This window comes from Lissotriton helveticus, chromosome 3_1 (assembly GCF_964261635.1).
Source record: "Lissotriton helveticus chromosome 3_1, aLisHel1.1, whole genome shotgun sequence".
NCBI lineage: Eukaryota > Metazoa > Chordata > Amphibia > Caudata > Salamandridae > Lissotriton > Lissotriton helveticus.
In genome coordinates, this window is record NC_136061.1 from 1,393,536,175 (window position 1) to 1,393,556,532 (window position 20,358).

Consider the following 20,358-nt stretch of genomic DNA (forward strand, 5'->3'; position numbering starts at 1 on the left):
TGCGGCGACGAGGAAAGAGATGAGGAGGTAATTAATCGGCACTTGACAGACAACTGTCTGAAAATATGGGTGGATAAACGGCGCCATCATTGTGAACTTGATAATAGCTAAATGATCAACCAATATGATGTTCGATACCTTCATAAACAGTACTTCATCAGTGTTGAGCAGCGTTTAAAAAGAATAATATAGCACAACGCTAGGGTGGCGTTTCTAATAATTGTGACCAGAAATATGATTTTCACCAAACTATTTATGAAAAAAAAGTAGGTAAAGAAGAAGAAGATTACAATATACCTCTGGGAAGTTGCAATTGGGTAAGGAGCTCCCGCAAAAGCCCTCCACGGTGCCCAGGCTGTAGTTAAAAACGGAACCACTGATATGGCATGTGTTCACCTGGCTCGGCGTAATGTTGTACTCAGCAGCCAGACAACTGTAGAGGTCCGTTCTGCTGCACATGAACTGGAAGAACAAAATATGCATGATTAAATAAAGATTTCACAATCTGTTGTTCATTAGCATCAGACCGCCGAGGCACAGTCTGCTACATAAAATGCTAAACAGAACATGCAATCTCAAGTTTTCCCTTCTGTTTTGAAACGAACATATGTGAGTGGTGCACTGCAACGTACACAGCCGTGTAGACTGCAGCTCATGCCAGGACCGGGCCGGGAACTAAAAGCCGCCTGGTAGTAAAATGCTGAGACCATACCCAGCTGCAGAAGACCAAAAGCAGATTAAGTCAGTGCAGGCTACACCAAGCCGGGAAATGTCCGATTTGGTTTGAGCTACATACACTGACAAAGATGGAGCCTGAAGAAATGGACATATAAAAACACTGTATCGTATCCAAACAAACCAAAAAAAAAAAAACTCTATTCGTATTTTTAATTGTGGTACCTATATCTCCCCAGTAGAGGGCACTAGTACACCGCAAAAGAATGTTAGTACCTTTTAAAACGAATACGAAGTATCATTTGAAAGCAAACAAAGCAGTGAGCGAGTCTGAGTGATAATGAGACCCTAAAAAAGCTGCAAACTTTGGACAAACATGGCTAACAATAATTACAGGTAAGGCGATTGGAGTAGTGCAGTAGAAATCAAATGTACACATTTTACGACTGCGGGCTTCACTCATGGGGGAGACTCCGCACATAAACGGAAGTGTAGATGTGTCTTTGTGAATCAGTCTGTATATGGTTACTAGTGTAATTAAGCACACAGATAGATCTGACTCCCCTACATTTCATGAACACAGGAGAACGGTACATGTAGTGAGTGATATGCAGGGGCGGCTCCTCAATTAGGGCGGAGCAGTGCCGCCTCACTGCTTTCTCGCAGTGCGAGAAGCAGAAAATAAAAGGGTATTTTAAATACCATTATATTTTCTGCTTCTCACTCTGCAAGAGGGGTATGCCTGGTTGGGGGCAGGCGGGAGGATACGCCTTGTTTGGGGTGGGCGGGTCAGGGAGGAGTGGCTTGCACCACTCTGAGTACACTGACTGTTTGGTCGGAACTGGGACCGACCAAAGCAGTCATACACACTCTACATTTTCTCCATGTAGGCTGCATGCAGCCTACATAGAGAAAATGGCCTCACTACAGGTGCCCGACCGGGCGCTGTCCAGGACTCCACACCAATCACAACGCTGCCATTGCAGCGTTGTGATTGGTTTACAGGAGGGGAGGGGAGGGGAGGGGAGGCAGCATGTTTGTTCCTGTTCAGGAGCAGGAAAACGCGGGAAAGGCCCAGGAGCAGAGGTGGCGCGGGACCGGGATCAGGTAAGTTTTATTTTTATTTTACCCACCCACCGAAGCCCACAGTAACAACCGTGTGATAACCCGCGCGCAACCCCCCCACCCGCAACAATAGCGCGCAACTGGTGATATGTGTGGTAGATCACAGGCAGGGCCACTAGAGTTATTTGATCCCACAGTCACAGGATTTTCCTCATAATTGTAGAATTGCATAAAATATCAAGTCTAGTTAATCCATCATCTTCTGCATACTTAACAGAATTTAACAAAATAATGTTTCTAGCTCAAATGGATCAAAAGTTACTAAAAATGCTACCACATGTGTTGCTGCATAGTGACACCTTTTGTCACACAGAGGCAGGTCACGTTTCAGTTGCTGACTGCTGTATTTAGGTGTCAAGCTGATAATAAAGAGATGAAATCTGTAGCCATACAGGGTTAATCTGTAAAAATGGTAAAATAGTGAGGTACTATTGCTTTAATGTGGTGCATTATGTCGCATAATTTGCTTATTCTTACTGTATAATTTAGTCTACCCTACTGCATTATTTGGTCCTCCTGTGCTGCATATTTCTACTGGCCCCGTAGGAGTAAAAAGGTAGCAGAACGAAGAGGACCCAGTGCGGTATTGTAGCAGACTAGTTGGGAGAGATACATGGGGGTAGACAAGAAAGCTCAGTGGTGGCTGGTGACATTTGAAAGTGGTGAGGCGTAAAACAATTCTGGTACTTCACTGCGGCGAGCGAGCGCAGCGAGCGAGCCTGAACTACCTCCGGGGGATTCAGGGGGGTTCTACCCTGAGACAATTTTGAAAAAAGAGTGGGCAAATGGTGCATTTTTAAGCAGACCAGAAGGTGTGAAGAACAGCCCAGTCAATAATACTAGTTAGAGTTGTCGAAGCTAAGAAACCTTATAGAAGTTTGACACATAATGAGAATGCTCTGGGAAAATGGAACTAAAATGAACAACAAAATAAACTGCAATTTACTGGTACGGCAGTAGCACAACTATTCTTAATGACACTGGAAAGAACCACAAGCTAACATGTGCAATACCATGAATGACAGGGTGATGAATTTACTTGGACACTAGCACTTAGGGAATGTAGCTCATCATTTTATCAATCAATGACAATTGCATCCTTTGGATTATAGCATCCCTCAGCAGCTTACTGTGGGTGACTCTTGTGGTGACAGCACAGCACCAGTCACTAAGAGAGACGTCCTGGAGTAGGTTCCTTTAAGAGACTACAAGCAGCGTCCCACAGCAGCAGCTGTGAGAGGCTCCATTAGGACACATCAGTGACACTGAGAAACTCTTGCAGTGTTCCTCTGCAGTTCACTGACGGAGGCTACATGCCCCCTCCAGCAGCAGTCACTGTGCGAGGCTACAGCTGCAGCATGCAGTGTCTGCAGTTCACTAGGGAGACTCCGTACAGCCGGAGCAGGCTCGGTCCACCTCCCGCCAGAGACTCTTTAGGAAACCCTCTAGTCTGCCCCAATATCATGTGGCAGACTCAGCCTCACTGGGACCCACCGTAGTAGTCAAAGGCGATCCCAACAGGGAACCTCGTGCAGCCACCCTACAGAATCCTCAGAACCTGTCCCATGAGCTCCCTGACATGGGTGCTGCTGCCCTATGAACACAGTGGTGCAAATCCCTCTCTGAGGTGCTCTCATTCCTAGTCGGAGTTCATGGTATTATTATTCATTTGAGCTGGTGTGAGATAAGCCCAATGTAAAACAAAGAATTGAATTTGCTTAAACTGCTGTTTGCGCGGGGTGTGTGTCTGACTACCCCGGACATCCATCCACTCCTTGTCTGTGAATACCCTCCCCATGGCCCCTCCCAGTGTTGCTTCAGATGGGTCAGATTGGCATCCGTGTGCTGGCAAAGAGAGGATGTGAACCACCGTGTCTCATGCCCCCCGGTGCCCATCACATGGAGGTACTGCATCCGGTGGTGTGTAAGTGGTTTATGAACCAGTGTACCCCACTTAGAGGACAGCGATGCTATAAGTGCACGGTGCAATAAAAACTGTCCCGGGTGTAAATTCTCGCCAGCTATGAGTTCCTGATATGGGATGAGTGAGCCATCTTGAAAAAGGTCTCCCATGTCCTGAATGCCCTCAGCGGCTCAGTGTCGCAGTCCGGCTGATGTGGTGTGAATGTCCCCTCATGGTGTTCCTAGTAATGGGATAGCCGGAGCATATGGGGTGGTAGTTCTTGTGAGGTAAAGGCTCCTATAAAAGCATTTATAAGCTACTCTGAGTAAGAGCGTGTCTGGCGGTCTGGGCTTCGCACAGGGATGGAAGAGAAGCAGTAAGATATGGTGAGCTAGTGGGGGTTGTAATGAAGCTGTGTCTGCCAAATGATGAGATGAGGGCCACCGGGCAACCCACTGCAGCTGAGAGGCTATGTAATAGTGCTCAAAATTAGGCATCCCAGTCCCCCCAACTCCACAGGCAAATAAAGTTTCCCCTTAGACACCCTATGCCTCGACGTTCCCCATATAAAGTCCCTCATAATCTTTTCCCATTGGTGGAAAAAAGGAGGGTGAATAATAATAGGCAGGGTAGTGGATGCGGGGGAGGGCTACCATTTTAATAAGAGCAATCCTCCCCTAGATTGCCAATGGAAGGGTTTTCCAGAAGTTAATTTGTGACTGGATGGCTGTAGTGGCTCCAAGTGTGTTCCCTTCAAATAAGTCCTCCCTAGCACGGTAGACACGCACCGCCAAGTATCTTAAAGGACCAGTGTGCCATGCCACTGGAACGCCCCCAAGAGCATATCCAGAGTCTGGGATCTCCTGAAGAAATGATGAGAGAATAGATTTCACTGCGTTAACCCGCAATTCCGAGGTCTGTGCGAAGTGCGTTAGAGCCTGATCTAGGGAAGGTGGAATATTATGGTCACGCACATACAACAACAAATCATCCGCATATAACGAAATGATGTGTGTGCCAATTCCCAGAGTAATACCCATGTCGACATGAGCGCGGAGGTGTGCTGCAAATGGCTCTACTGCTAGCACAAAAAGGAGAGGGGACAAAGGGCATCCTTGCTGAGTCCCCTTTTGTACCTGCCTGGGGTCCGAATATAGGGTCCCGTTGGAACCCAGACTGTCAGACGTTTGTATAGCAGTGGTATCATGCTAATAAAATATGGTCCCATTCCAAACTGAGCCAGAACAGCGAAAATGAAATTCCAGGCAAGCGAATCAAAGGCATTCTCGAGGTCCAATGCCATGCAACCCGGGCGGGCCCTTCGATAGGGGAGTACTCCGCCACCCGAAAGTAGCGCTGTATGTTTAAATTGGTATTACGGTGAGGGACAAACCCGTTCTGGTCAGAATGCAACAATCTGGGGACAAGTGGGGCCAGCCTATTAGCTAAAATCTTGGCTAGAATTTTATAGTCCGTGTGTAGAATTGCTATCGGTCGGTGGGAACCAGGAGACGTTGGATCTTTGCCTGGCTTCAACAGAGAGACCACATTGGTTGTACGCGTAGAAGGAGGCAGGGTCTTGTCAGTGATTGCAGCTTCATAAAGAGAATGCAGATGAGGCACCAGCCTTTCTGCGTATGTCTTAAAGAATTCTGTCAGAAGTTTGTCAGGACCCGGTGTCTTGCCGACTGCTAAGGACCGCAGTGCTTCCCTTATTTCATCCTCCGTCAATGGGGATTCAAGGGCAAGGAGCTGATCTATTGCTAGCGTGGGCAGCTCCACCGTGTCAAGAAATGACTACACACTTTGGCCATTTCCTGTCTGCCGGGACATATACAGACTGGTGTAGTGGTCCATCATTGCAGCATGTATGTCCCTCTGAGTACTGTGCCTGTGTCCTAGTTCCCCCACCAGCATCTGTATAGGGTGCTGGGGATGCTCTTGTCATATCAAATAGGCCAGTAATTTCCCCGCTTTGCCTGCAGCAGAGTGTGAACAAGCCGAATGCAGCAAATAATTATGGCACTGCAATCTTTCCAATAGCGCCTCTCTTGCCGCATGAGCATCATCCACCTGTTTTCGTTTGTCTGGTCAAGCAATGGTCCGCTACTCAAGCTGGAGCAATTGTCCCACAATGACAGACAAGGATGTGTTCAGTTGTTTATGAATACTCCATGTCTGTCCCAGACAGTGTCCCCTAACCAGGTATGTAGAAATAGTGAGATTGAGGAAGCTGTGGTGCGATTTAGGGGAGGGAAGGAGTGATCAAGAGAAACATCCAACACAGTGTTGAAAGCTCCCCCCAGTAGCCATGGGACATCCTTCCACCGGGGCAGCACCTCCAACAGGCTGTTTAGGAAGGTGCCCTGTGCCGTATTGGGTGCAAAGATGGAGCTTAACAGGATAGAATGGCCATTCAGTCAACCACCAACTAGCACGTACCATCCAGCAGGATCCACCAACACCTCCTCCTTCTCCCAGGGAACCCCTGCTTTCACCCATATAATAGCCCCTCCAGCCATGGAAGAGTAGTTAGTGCTATATATCTGACCACACCAGCAACGGCATAGCCAGACGTCCTCATGGTTCATCAGATGTATTTCCTGCAATAGCGCGATACTGCTCAATCTGCGTTGCAGGTATGGACTACCGCCTGGTGGGTATATGTATGCTCATGACGTTCCAAGTTATGATGTTGAAGTTAGTCAATTTGGCGATATAAGGCCAGCAGGTCCCACCCATGCTGTGTGTTTCCCTGTGTCAAGTGAACACCCCAAGGAAGGGTATGTGCGGCAACAGCAGGTCTCTAAGAAAGGTGACTTCTGTGGGGGGGGGGGAGGGAGGGGGAATAATAATATGTATCATCCAAATATCCTGAAACATCATAAAAGCGGACACCCAACATGAAGATCAACCCAAACATTTACGTCTTTTCATGGCAACTAGTCTAACATTGTTGTTTGACATCGATGGGAGCACCGATTTAACAAAGAAGAGGGAAGAGAAAGAATGGTTACAAATTCCATCTCCTTTATTCACCCCTCTACAGTAGGAGATAGAGCATCAGGTGTGTGGTTGTGCATGGAAAGTCCCAGGAGTACATCATGGATCAGTGGGGACTTGTGTGCAATCTAGAACTCTCGATCTCTGTCACATGTGAATGCAAGGAAATTGGGGCGGCAGGCAACGTTCTCAAATAATGTCGTCCGAAGCCTGGGGAGTGACATCTGGAAGCAGAGGAGAGCCCGCGTCAGTTGACCATTCTGGTGTGGAGCGGGCACCTCCGGACTTTGGCAGGGATCCGTCGGAACTTGTGGGTGAAGGCGATCTGGCAGGCTGAAGGGCCGCTGCGACCTGCAAAGCTACTTGGTGTTCCGATCTAATAAGTTCTGGTCCCAGGGTCGCGACGGGAGACCAAATATCTTTGCCTTTCCTCCTGTGACGGCCACAACGGAGTCTCACGTGCACTCGGGAGTCCTCAGGGGGACTAGGAGCCTTTGTCAGCTCATTTCTTCGAGCCAGTCCGTGGACTCTGAGGGGTAATCAAAGTATCGGGTGTTACCGTCTCTGATAACCCGAAGGTGTGCGGGAAAGAGTAGGGAGTATCAGAGTTCTAGTTCTCAGAGTTGTTTCTTGACTGCGCCGAAGGTGGCTCGCCTTCTTTGAACGTGAGCAGTGTAGTCCGGGAAGGATAAGACGGTGACATTTTGCACCATAGGGCCGGGATGCTTGCCAATTTCCTGTAGTATGACATCTCTATCCCTAAAGTTCATTAGACGGTACAGGAAGGGACGAGGTAGAGCCCCCGGTGGGGGTTTGCGAGCCGGAACTCTATGGGCCCGTTCTACGATGAACTGCGGTGAGAGCAACCCTGGGGAAGCAGTTCTCTCACCCAGGCTTCCGTGTAGCCCTCTGGATCCTGACCCTCCATCCCCTCCGGTAGTCCAATCACCCTCACATTGTTGCGGCGCGGCCTCCCTTCAGCATCATCTACCTTCTCCTTCAGGGTGCACACTCGATCCATCAGGTCCTGTAGTGTGGTCGCGAAGTTACGGGATCGGGACTGAAGGTCCGCCAACGTTGCCTCTGTGGTGCGGACCCTTTCGGACAGTTTGTGCTGATCGGCGCGTATAAGCATGAAGTCGGAGGTGATGGTGTCCATCCTGCCCTCCAGGGAGGTTTTACAGCAAACAAATGATGAACTGAATGCAGACAATGCAAACATTCTCCCCCAGTCAAAAGATCTGGGTCAAATCCATCATTCTTTTGCCCACTACGCCACCCCAGTTTGGACTCAGTCATATGCAAATCAGTCTTGACCCTGTGGCCCCATGGGAACAGTCCAGACCGAACTGCCAGGCCAGGTCCTCCCTGGGCCGGAAACAAGCATCCTGGGACCAGTTTCAGGGTATGTCACCCTTCTTCAGCCAGGCTAGCTTGAATCCAGGGAGGTGCGTGCCTGTTAAAGCGTGGTACCTATCCTCTCCACCGCCGCCAGTACCGAGTTCAATTTGGCTGCTTTGTCCAGTTGGTTCACCCCCACTAGTGATCCTGATGTCTTAGGTGTTTCCTCAGATTCTCCTCGGGGAGGGACATCTTGGTGCGTGTTAGAGTTGAGGCGGCCCATGACAATATGACGAGTTCTCCGCATAGAGGGCGAGTTGTGAACAGCCCTCGTCTGCGGACCTGGCAGCACCTACACTACTCTTCTCAACTTCTTAGGGCTATCCACCACACCAAAGGTCACCCAGACGAGCAAAGGCACGTCTCTGTTTAAGAAAAAGCTCTTGGGTTAGGGTCCACCCCAGTCAGTTGTTAGCATTGCGCCAGCCCCGCCAGGCCAAAGCAGAGGAGGCCCTAAGAGGGAGGAACTAGGCCCGAACGACCCCCGGAACCCCCCTATCTCAGCCAGTCCCAGGCTCAGCAGAGGCCGGATCTGGCCTCCACACTGATCCTTGCACTGCGGCGCCCAGGCAGTCTCCCACTGCTACTCTGCTCTGCACCCGGCGGGGGGGCCGGGCCCGACCACCCCCGAAACCCCCAACCTCAAGCCAGACAGCACCGCTGCAGGCTCACCTGATGAGTCTCCGCCTCACTGGATGCTCGCCCTTCAAGATGGTGCCCTTGTCGCAGGCCTTCCTTCGCCTCTGCCACCTCCAAGGTTTCTCCAGGTATATGTCAGCCACCTCAGGGGATGCCACACCGTATTCAGCCCAGTCACATCCAGTGCGGATCCGCCCCCGCTTCTTCACTCAATTTGCTCCAGTCTGGAAAGCCAGGGGTGACCCCCCAAACTTAGCAGGTCCCCCTCCAAACGGCAGAGGCGGATCTGTGTTGCTCTGGCTGTGGGTTTTTGGCGGGTGCAGCGGCCTCAACACTGGGCCCGTCTGGACACCGTTGCATCCAAGTCACGTTAATTGGGGAAGACGGGGTAAAACAGGCCTCACCCCTGCTCCGTGGGGGATCCACCGCACCAACCTGGCCCAATCCGGTCCCGAGCGGGGCACTGAATCTGTCCCTGCCCACCTCAGGCTTTAACGGGTGTATAAGGGGCCCCCAAGCAGTTGACATCAATGCGCCAGAGGGCGCTCCTCCTGAACCAGGACTCGCAGTGGCCAACGGGCGATCTCCCGGCTGATAGCCCAGGGAATCAGCGCTTCACCTCTCAGACCAGTGGGCGGAGGACTCCACTCCCACCGGTCCTGCGAAGGCCCTGGACGGCCTCACCAGCTCTGCCGCTCCTGCTGCACCCGCATTTATGGCTCCGCTGCACCTGTCCCTTTAGTTAGTGAGGCTGGCCGGATAGTTGAGTCATCATGGCCCGGATCACTGTCTCTCTGCTGGCTACGTGCCCTCTCTCGCCTGCCGTGAGAGGGCAAATTTCCTGTTGCTGCTCCGTTAGATTGCCAGGATAATCCGGGGATACGGAGCGGAGTGTTGTTAGAACACGTTCGCCATTTAGGTGCTTGGCCACGCCCCCATTATAGTTTTCTTTTTCATGGGAAAAAATACTGCTAGCTCTTTGCAGTTTACCACTCTCTCTCTAATAGTACTTTGCCCTCTTATAAGTTTAAAGAGAGGTTTATTAAAATCATAAAGACATCAATTGAAAAACATATGAATGCAACCTTAGAGAATGAAAAATCGATTGTTTAAAAAATAAATAAGGGGTTGGGAGGGAGAAGGACTGAAATACACATGAAACCACACTGCATACTGTTTGATTGCAAGTATCAAGAAAATCTCATAACTATGTAATCAACCAATAACAATAGAATAAGGAAAAACATTAAGATAGGAAGGGAATCAAGGGGGTTTAAGAACTTCTTGAATTGCAGGCGAAAGTATAGGAAATCCTTTGGCAGAGTTATCTTAAAGCTGAGTAATTGGTGACCACAATTCTTGCCGTTTCAAAACCAGAGACAAAGGATGAATATTTGCAGCATCTATGATTATAACAGACTGCATACCACCATGCTTTTGACGATAACTGCATACAATCTTTCCAATGCTAAGTGATTTGTTGGAAAGCAACTGCCAATAAAAGGTCTATTATCTGCACATTAAATGAAACATTAGCCCACACATCTGATAAACTTCCTAGGAAAACATTTAAAATAGAGTTGGGTATATTTAATCAAAATATGGAATTAATCTAATCCCAAACTTGATGCCAGAAAGTGGAGACATAGTAAAAAGTAAATGTTTACGGTCAGCTTGTTGTGCAGAGCACATACAACATGTATCTGGACTATCAGATTACTTTGCCCTCTTGATCAGGGTATGTTGTCCCCAGGGCAGTCTTTTCTGGAGACTCACTTTGGAGCCTTGCTTAGCTGTTCGTCTCTTGACTCACTTCACTGAGATGGATCCATGGTGAAATGGATTCCCATGAAGTCATTAGTGCACTCCTCTCCCCCTTCACCCCAATTTTGTAGACGGAAGCTGCAAAGTCGGTAGTGTAGAGGGATCCTCATTACCTTCTCTAGTTTCCTTAACACTATGCAGCCTTATTCTCTTTTCTTTGCTCCAGTATAGCTAGAGGAAGAGTCACAGTATACAATCCATTTCAATCGAAAGGGGCCCCAAATAACTGGAGGGCCACTTCCCAGCACAATGGAGCCAGTGGCTTCAGCTAAAAGCAGACCGATATCCTTCGTATTACACTGTTACTTGTTGTTTTATCTGCCTTTCAAAATATTTCTTTTAAGGAATATCTTTTTCTCAGTATTTGTTTAGCCTATGTCCCTCATTGGAATGTGGCCCGGATGTATTCAGAATGCCACTGTGCTGATCTGAAATGAGCCCCTCATTACCTCCCGCCGGCCCTGGGTCTATCCTCATAGAGTAAAGACTGCGAGGCGGGAGACAGATTAGAAGATTGGGGTCTAGTTCAGGAGCGGCAGATCTCAGGGAAAATTGGCGGGTGGAGAAGCGAAGGCGGGGAGATGTGGGACGACAACAGCACACACAAAAAAAAGAACTTACCTGCCGCCCGTCACATCGCCACTCTTCTGCAACACAGGCTGAGGCTCCCAGGCACCCCCATGCCCAATCCAGACATTGCTCTCATGCTGTTGGCAGCAGGATAGAAGCTCACAGATCGGCCTGAGCCCCCTGGATTTGCACTCCAATGGGGCTAGGAGTCTGTGACTGCTGTTTCTAACCCGACAACGCAGCTCGGTTTGGAAACATCTCAGTGAGCATGCCGGTTTGGCCAAACCCACATGCACACTTTGCAGCAGTGCCCACCACTCCTCATATGCCATCATCTCATTGGCCCGCCTCTACACGCGACCCTATGAAGTAAAATACAATGATAAACCTGGGTTATTATTTTTAGTTTTGCATCTGTGCTGGCAGGGGAGTGACACTCCTTCACCACAACGGAGGAGCCGCCCCTAGTCTAGTTATTTAATGGAAATCTTCATCACTCCGAGTCCACATCTTCTCCGTCAGAGACCAGCTCCTGCTCTCTCAAATCCCAGTATGCGAAAACATCATCGACACAACGTGCTTGGACAAGGCTTGTGGGATGGGAGATGAACTTAGGAGCCCCGGGAAGGGGAGAAGCTATATGGGAGTGTAACGGCGGGGACAGGAAGAGGCAATAAGCGGGTCTTGGTTGTAGCTAGGTTTATTTTGGAAAGTAGGGAGTCAGTACAGGTTTTCCTTGGGGCTCCTCTCCGTGGAGATCGGCTTCTCTCTCGACGGGTCTTTCGTAGAACTTCGCCTTCTCTTCTCCGGACGGGACTCCGCCTTCTGCTTTGCTCCGGAGGCTCCGTTCTGACCGCTCTCGCCGATCGCCAGGGTACATGCAGAAAAGAGAAGACACGTAAGTATTTCACGAAGTGACTATGCTTGGTTTACCTAACCAGGGTGCGGGGAAGTGAGGGATGCACCCGGTGCTCTGTAAGTACTAAGTTAGTGACTGTGATGGTACCAGTGAGAGGGGGGGCACCCAAGGATCTGTACTCTAGACGGCTAAGGTGGCCCTTTTCCTTTCTTCCTCCACCACCCCAGGAAGCGTTCACGTACCTCGAGTAGCCGTACCCCTCCTGGCGTACGGCTGGGCGGCTCGTGGTGTTGGCCTCCGGGCTCAGCTGGTCGTGCAGATCGGCTTCCCGGGTTTCTGGTGCTCGTCGCGGTCTCCGCTGAGTCAGTAGATTCCTCCTCGGGTCCCCGTCCTCGGCTCTCGTTCCTCTGGACGTCCGCTGTACTCTCGTCTTCTCTGCGCCTCGCTCCTCTCCTCCAGTTCTCCTCGCTGCTTCCCGCCTCTCCGCTCTCTGCCACACTGTCCGCTCCTCCGGTGTAGAAACACCCCGCTTGATCGTCCGCTCCTCCCTTATACAGGTGAGACGACTCCTCCTCCATCAGGCTGCTTGACCATTTAAAGGGCCCCCAGTCGCCATCGTCTTCCTCGTCACACGAGTAGATCTTTGGTCCTGGTCCTCCGAGGGTTTGTTGAGGCTGCGGAGAGAAAAGGGGGGGGTCGGACATCATTATAGAGGACCCCTCTTCGGGGCATGACAGCTGGCCCTGGTTACACACCATCCCCCCTGGACGCTTCCGCTCGGGAAGCGGATTCCGGGACAAGTAATCGGCCCCCGTGTTGTCCACCCCTTTTTTGTGACGGATGTGAAAGGAATAAGGTTGTAGGGACAGGAACCAGCGCATGACCCTAGCATTGGTGGATTTGTTACGCGCCATCCAGAGAAGGGGGGCATGGTCAGTATACAGCGTGAACGTACGCCCCTCCAAGTAATAGGACAACTTGTCCACAGCCCATTTAATCGCCAGACATTCTTTCTCCACAGTCGGATATTTGAGCTCTCGGGGAAACAGCTTCCGACTAACGAACAGAATGGGGTGATCGACTCCTTCTCCGTTCTCTTGGGATAGCACCGCCCCGATGCCATAGTCTGAGGCGTCCGTATGTAGCGCGAAGGGTCTCGAAAAGTCTGGCGAGGCGAGGATCGGTGTCGAGGTTATAGCACGTTTTAACGACGTGAAGGCGTCAGACATTTCCGGAGAGGGTGTTCGTAGGGTCGTTTGTTTCACTGTGGTCTTCAGAGCATCGGTGAGGGGGGCTGCTAGCTGCGCAAAACCCGGTATGAACCTCCGATAATAACCTATGAGGCCCAAAAACGCCCTGAGTTTTTTTTTTTGTCGCCGGGAACTGGGTTTCAGCGATGGCCCTCACCTTTTCAGTTTGTGGCTCTATGAGGCCGTGACCTAGTACATAACCCAGATATTTAACTTTCTGGAACGCAATCCTGGTCTTCTTAGCATTTATTCTCAAGCCTGCCTGGGTAAGGGTGTCCAATACCTAGTCTAGGTGTTGCAGATGTGTTTTCCAGTCTGGACTAAACACAACAATGTCATCAAGGTAGGCTGACGTAAAGTCCGAAATCCCTTTCAGAACGTTGTTCATCAGTCTTTGGAAGGTGGCCGGGGCACCGTGTAGGCCAAAGGGGAGAACCGTGAATTCGAATCTTCCTTCTTCGGTGGTAAATGCCGTTTTCTGTCTGTCTTCCTCTCGCAAGGGGACCTGCCAATAGCCCTTGGTAAGGTCGATGGTACTTATGTATTTTGCTTCCCCCAATCGCTCGATAAGTTTGTCTATCCGGGGGATAGGATAAGCGTCGAAGGTGGAAATGTCATTCAGGGCACGGAAGTCCATACAGAAATGGCGTGACCCGTCTGGTTTAGGGATTAGAACGATCGGACTCGACCATTCGCTGTGGGAAGGTCTGATCACCCCGAGTTTTAACATGTCCGCTACTTCTTGCCTAATCCCCTTTCTTCGTGCTTCCGGTATCCTATAGGGTTTGATTTTTACGCTTTTCCCGGGCACTGTATTGATGCTGTGCTCAGCCAGGGTGGTTTTCCCTGGGGTGTCGGAGAAGACCATGGAGTGTTTCTCCAGGGTTTTCTGTAACTCTTGTCGCTCTGTGTCCATGAGGTCCTCGTTGATAACCAGACGGTCGATAGTAGACAACGGGTCATGCCTAGGAGGGGTGACCATATGAACCTCGGCCGGAGGGGCACCAAGCCATTTCTTTAACATGTTTATGTGGTACACCTGGGATTTATGAGGCTGAATCTGAAGGCGGTAACTGGTGTTTCCGATCGTTTCTATGACTTTGTACGGCCCTCCCCACTCCGCTTTGAATTTCTGGGTCGACGAGGGGAGTAACACCAAGGCCCACTCGCCTCTGTTCAGCCTTCGCCACTTCTTTCCTTTGTCATACAATTTCTTCTGTTTCGTCTGGCTCTTTTCCAAATTAGCGAAGGCCAGGTCTCTTAGTTTGCCCAGTTTTGAACGCAGGTTCCTAGCGTACTACAGGGTTTTCGTTATTTCATCCGGGGTCTCCTGCTCCCAGGCTTCCTTGGTCATGTCTAACAGGGACCGGGGTTGTCGACCGTACAGCAGTTCGAACGAGGAGAACCCCAGGCTGCTTTGTTTTTGCCCTCTGATGACATACAGGGCCAGGGGGAGCACCTGGTCCCACTCCGTGCTATTTACCTCCAGCATTTTCCGTAGGGTGTTCTTCAGGGTGCGATTATATCTTTCTACCAGGCCGTCTGTTTGGGGATGGTATACCGCTGTACGGATTTGGTGTATATGCAAGAGAGTGCAGACCTCTTTCATGAGGCGAGACACGAATGGGGTCCCTTGATCTGTTAAGATCGCTTTTGGGAAACCCACTCTGGAGAAGAGTTCCAGCATTTTATCGGCTACGTTCTTTGTGGTTGCCGTGGTGAGTGGGAAGGCCTCCGGAAATCGGGTGGAGTAGTCGACGACCACTAACACGTATTGATGTCCTTTCTTGGTTTTAGGTAGCGGCCCTATGAGGTCCATCCCCACTCGTTCAAAGGGGACACCGATGATCGGAAGAGGCTGTAGGGGAACGGCCGGTGGCCTGGTCATATTCAGTTTTTGGCAAACGTCACATTCCTGGCAATATACCATGGCATCCTTGTAGATCCCGGGCCAGTAGAAGCATTTCAGCAGGTTCTGCGTTGTCTTTTCGGCTCCGGTATGACCGGCAACTAAGTGGGAGTGTGAGTAGAACAGCACTTGTTCACGGAAAGGCACCGGTACTAGTAACTGTTCGGAGTCGTTTTCGCTCCCTTTTCTGTACAACAAGTCGTTTTTGATGAACAGCCTAGGGTATTCGGGTGTAACACTATCCTGGTCTCTGTGTGCTTTTTCCCAGGCGTTGAACAAGGTCGCATCGTTCGCCTGAGCGAACTGGAAGCTTCGGTCCAGAATCCAGGGTTCCGGCGAAGCCAACGAGTCCAAGGGCTTCGGTTTCCCGGGGAGTCTCTCTACCATGCCCTGGGGCTCTAGGCATTGTTTGAACATGTCCTGGAAAGCCGGGTTGTCCGTTCCTATAATCAGGTCTTCAGGTAGGGAAGACAACACTCCCACTCTTACGCGGTAAGGCACGCCTTTACTGGGTACCAACGGAAGAATGGCCACCGGGTACGGCTTTACGTCCCCATGGACACATCTGATGTACACTCTTTCTTTGGGCAGTACCTGGTGGGACCTCACGTGGTGGGATTGTACTACCGATTGTCGACAACCCGAATCCAGAAGGGCTTTCACTGGGTTGCCTTTAACTGTTATACTCACTCTATAGGCTTGTCCCATCTCGGCCGAATACAACACGGTACGGGGTAAGTACCCCACCTCCATTGGTTCCTCTTCTTGCTTTCGTCGAGGACAGTGTCTGGCGATATGTCCCCACGTACCGCACTCGAAACACTGCGGTCCGCTGTGGGGTAGGGGTTCCGTTCTCCATGGTCTGTTCTTGGGTGGCTCAGGAGGCTTCATGGGTCGTTTCTCCGGTCTGATTGGGTGTTTCTGTCGTTCTGATTCCGTGAGCCCGGTTGGTCTTTGTTGTACTCTAGAAAAAGTGTTGGCCATCTCTACTGCCTGGCTGGTGGTGAGGTCGTGGTGTTGCCTTAACCACCTCTGGGTCGAGAAGGGCAGAGACTCAAGAAAGTGCTCGAGATAGATGCGATCCATTATCTCTTCCTTTGTGCTCTCGTGGGGTTTCAGCCACTTATCCGCAGCCATCTTAAGGCAGACAAACAGAGTCTTGGGTGTTTCCCCGGTACTCCCCTTTCCCTTCGGAACCTCAGCCTGTATGCCTCTTTATCCAGTCCAAGATGGTCCAATATAATTTTCTTGATTTCCGTATAGGGGGTGTCTCCCCGGGGGTTAGCCACCTGATAGGCGGCTTGCGCCTCACCAACCAACAATGGTGCCAGAAAGAACGGCCATTTGGCCCCTGGCCACCCACAAGCTCGAGCCGCCCGCTCGAAATTAAGGAGGAATGCATCTGGATCCTCCCCTGGTTGGTATTTCTGCAGGGACACCCCTCCTAAGCTATGGGGTGTGCTGCCTATCGCCACGGGGCTGGAGGAGGTAGGCGGATCCAACGCCCGGGCTACAACAGCGGCTTTAATGATCTCTCTATCGGCCTCGGCCGCGCGGAGCTGCTGCTCAGCGATCCGTTCGAGTCTTTCTTGTCCATGTACCAGGGCCTGTATGACTTCATCCATCTTCGGTGTACAGACGGAGGTTATGCCCGCATTCTCCACCACTGTAACGGCGGGGACAGGAAGAGGCAATAAGCGGGTCTTGGTTGTAGCTAGGTTTATTTTGGAAAGTAGGGAGTCAGTACAGGTTTTCCTTGGGGCTCCTCTCCGTGGAGATCGGCTTCTCTCTCGACGGGTCTTTCGTAGAACTTCGCCTTCTCTTCTCCGGACGGGACTCCGCCTTCTGCTTTGCTCCGGAGGCTCCGTTCTGACCGCTCTCGCCGATCGCCAGGGTACATGCAGAAAAGAGAAGACACGTAAGTATTTCACGAAGTGACTATGCTTGGTTTACCTAACCAGGGTGCGGGGAAGTGAGGGATGCACCCGGTGCTCTGTAAGTACTAAGTTAGTGACTGTGATGGTACCAGTGAGAGGGGGGGCACCCAAGGATCTGTACTCTAGATGGCTAAGGTGACCCTTTTCCTTTCTTCCTCCACCACCCCAGGAAGCGTTCACGTACCTCGAGTAGCCGTACCCCTCCTGGCGTACGGCTGGGCGGCTCGTGGTGTTGGCCTCCGGGCTCAGCTGGTCGTGCAGATCGGCTTCCCGGGTTTCCGGTGCTCGTCGCGGTCTCCGCTGAGTCAGTAGATTCCTCCTCGGGTCCCCGTCCTCGGCTCTCGTTCCTCTCGACGTCCGCTGTACTCTCGTCTTCTCTGCGCCTCGCTCCTCTCCTCCAGTTCTCCTCGCTGCTTCCCGCCTCTCCGCTCTCTGCCACACTGTCCGCTCCTCCGGTGTAGAAACACCCCGCTTGATCGTCCACTCCTCCCTTATACAGGTGAGACGACTCCTCCTCCATCAGTCTGCTTGACCATTTAAAGGGCCCCCAGTCGCCATCGTCTTCCTCGTCACACGAGTAGATCTCTGGTCCTGGTCCTCCGAGGGTTTGTTGAGGCTGCGGAGAGAAAAGGGGGGGGTCGGACATCATTATAGAGGACCCCTCTTCGGGGCATGACAGCTGGCCCTGGTTACAGGGAGATTTGTGAAAAATATTTAGCCAATAGAACAATATTTTTAGGCTTTCAGGCAATTCTGAAATCTCTGAGGAGAGAATGCATGTCCGTTAGTAATGTTGTTAAGGAATCTGGCAATTTTTCATTAAAATCTCCAAGCAGACAGACCACCCGAGGGCCTTTATTGTGACATTTTCTTTCAGAATTGAGCATCAAGCAGAAGTTGTGGTTATGCCTCAGTTTTGATTTTGAGATGAAAACACAAAAGTGGTTGTTGAGGGTTCAAGAAGTGGGTACTGACGTTTCTTTTTTGCACTTATCAGATCAATGAAGTTGTGCGACACGCTGTGTAATATCCAGTGCTTCTCCACACAAGTGCATGTCTTCATGGCAGTGACAATGTGTGTTCATACCTGTGTGACAGTGGAGCACCTTCACCTACACCAACTTTCCCTAAGAATCCTGGTAGGTGCAGTCTTCAATAATGTTCATACTCGCACAAGCCCGAGTGGCCATAGCGGGCATCGGGCTTTTCCCCGGGAGGCTGGAAGGATGGGGGGCGGTTTTGTAGCGGTGAGGGCCTGTTTTGCAGTGGTGCTGCAATATGGGCCCCTAGTGACACAAGCAGCAGTGCTTCACACTTGCCCCTCCCCCTCCCATTGGGGAACTGGTCTGACAAAAGTAACAGGTCTGCTTTGGGTTCCCAGTCCGGCCCTGTACTCACAATCAATTAAGTGTTGACACAGCCAGTATTGTACATCCTTGGACATGCATTTCATGGTAACTGGCACTCCTTAGCAAACAGTAATCCCCTCATTTGGGGTATTTGGCAAAGTAGCTTTCAGAATATGTGGTTCTGCACCACTCCAAGCACATAGGTGTATCCCAAGGTGCGTCCTACCAACATGTTTAGTAAATGTAAACAAGTTCTTCCAATGGATTCTGGTGCACACAGTACACGGTTGAGGGCTACATCTACACAGGGGGGGCAAACAACTACGAGTATAAACCTTAGGGCAACCTGCACCGACGATAGTGCAGTGGGAGAACACGAGCAAGCACACAGGCGGAGTGCACCCCTCTCCCCACTGTGTAAAGACCTCAAGTGGCAGAATGGAGAAGAGGACACATGCCTGGACCTCTGGGACCTGAACCCCAGGGGATGTCTCATGCGTCATTATGTGAGCATGAATTATTTAAAGACTAATTTAGGTGGCTATTGAGAATCAAAGGAGTCAATGTGTGTCGGCGCTACAAAGCAGCAGAGTTTGTCCTGCTTGCACGGTTAGCAGTGGTAGTTGAGGGTCCCGTTGCACCCCGGTCATATCTGTCTTTCACATTCCTACCAGGGTTCGGGGCTCATTTTTCATGCTTGCACTTTTGCTATGCCACTGGTTGCATTGATGCTGAAATGTATCTCTCCGGATTTCTTCTGCCCTGGCAGGCAGCCAACCATGGTTTTCCCTCTCCATGTCGACTATACAGCTCTCGGCCATAACTGCATAAGTGAGAGCTTTGTGTTTGGTGATTAAACAGCAGATTATGAGAAAATAGCACAGTGGTAGCCCATAGTGGTGACTAAGAGAGAGCGTGCGAGATAGGATGGCCTTGTGGCATAGACACCATTACTTATAATCATAAGCAGGATCCAACATCATGTCACACCATGGAGTGTGAGAAGCAGAAACATAAAATGGTACTCTGTCTTTTCTAAATGTAGGCTGCATGCAGAGAGAAAATGGCCTCCCCATAGGCGCCTGGCTAGTCATCAGCCAGACCAAACACAACGCTGCCGTTTCAGCGTTGTGATTGACTTAGGGCAGGGGAGAGGAGGGAGGCTGCCTGCTTTCTGTTCCTGCTGGAGGAAGGAGAGCAGGAAAACGTGGGTCCCAGCCAGCCGGCCGGTGGAAAGGTAAGTTTTTAAAATGTATTAAGCCCCTCCTATCCAAGCAACACTCCCCCCACCCACGATTAATGCTGGCCGTGACTACATGGAGTATGGTGGCTTGGTGGCGAAGTTCCTAATTGAGTAAACAGACCAAATACTACATGCAAATGCCCCAATTGATTGCAACGTGTGATTTGTGGCAAATTATTTTACATCACTTTACCTCGGCCTGAACGTCTGCATTAAATGTTATATATAAAACCAGAGGTCGAAGTGAGCAGGATCAGTGGGTCACGACATGCACACACTTTTTTAATTTAACAAAAACAGCTCCCCTACATTCTGTTAAACGTCTGACAGTTGAGATGCCTAGACTGAAAAAGAAGGGAGAGGGACTCCTGTGCTGTGAAGCTGATGATGGGGCAGACAGCTAAACAAAAATCAACCTTCTTGCCAGCCTTCCCCGAAATAAATGTAAATGTAAAGCAAATGTAAGTCTGCTTGGAAGCTGGAATTGGCTTAAGTTGTGGAGTTCACTTGAAGCTTGTGATGACAAAAATATATTCTTTGTGAGAGGTATTCTACAGGTGTTACCAGTTGTGCTGTGGAGTGGGTGCGTTCAAGGGGCGGGAATAATAGATGTTTGGAATAAGTACAGTCGCGTATATATGAAATCTGCTTTGGAAGCACTTCTTTTTATT

At 50.4% G+C, this 20,358-nt stretch overlaps 1 protein-coding gene across 1 annotated transcript in view; it reads right to left on the reverse strand.

The window, feature by feature from the left end:
• The window catches only part of ADCY5 (adenylate cyclase 5), a 951,006-nt gene that overhangs the window by 175,982 nt on the left and 754,666 nt on the right, over window positions 1-20,358 (reverse strand). The window contains exon 12 of the mRNA XM_078682034.1: window positions 298-462. Coding sequence (XP_078538160.1) covers window positions 298-462 — 165 coding nt within the window. The remainder of the gene's footprint in view (window positions 1-297; window positions 463-20,358) is intronic.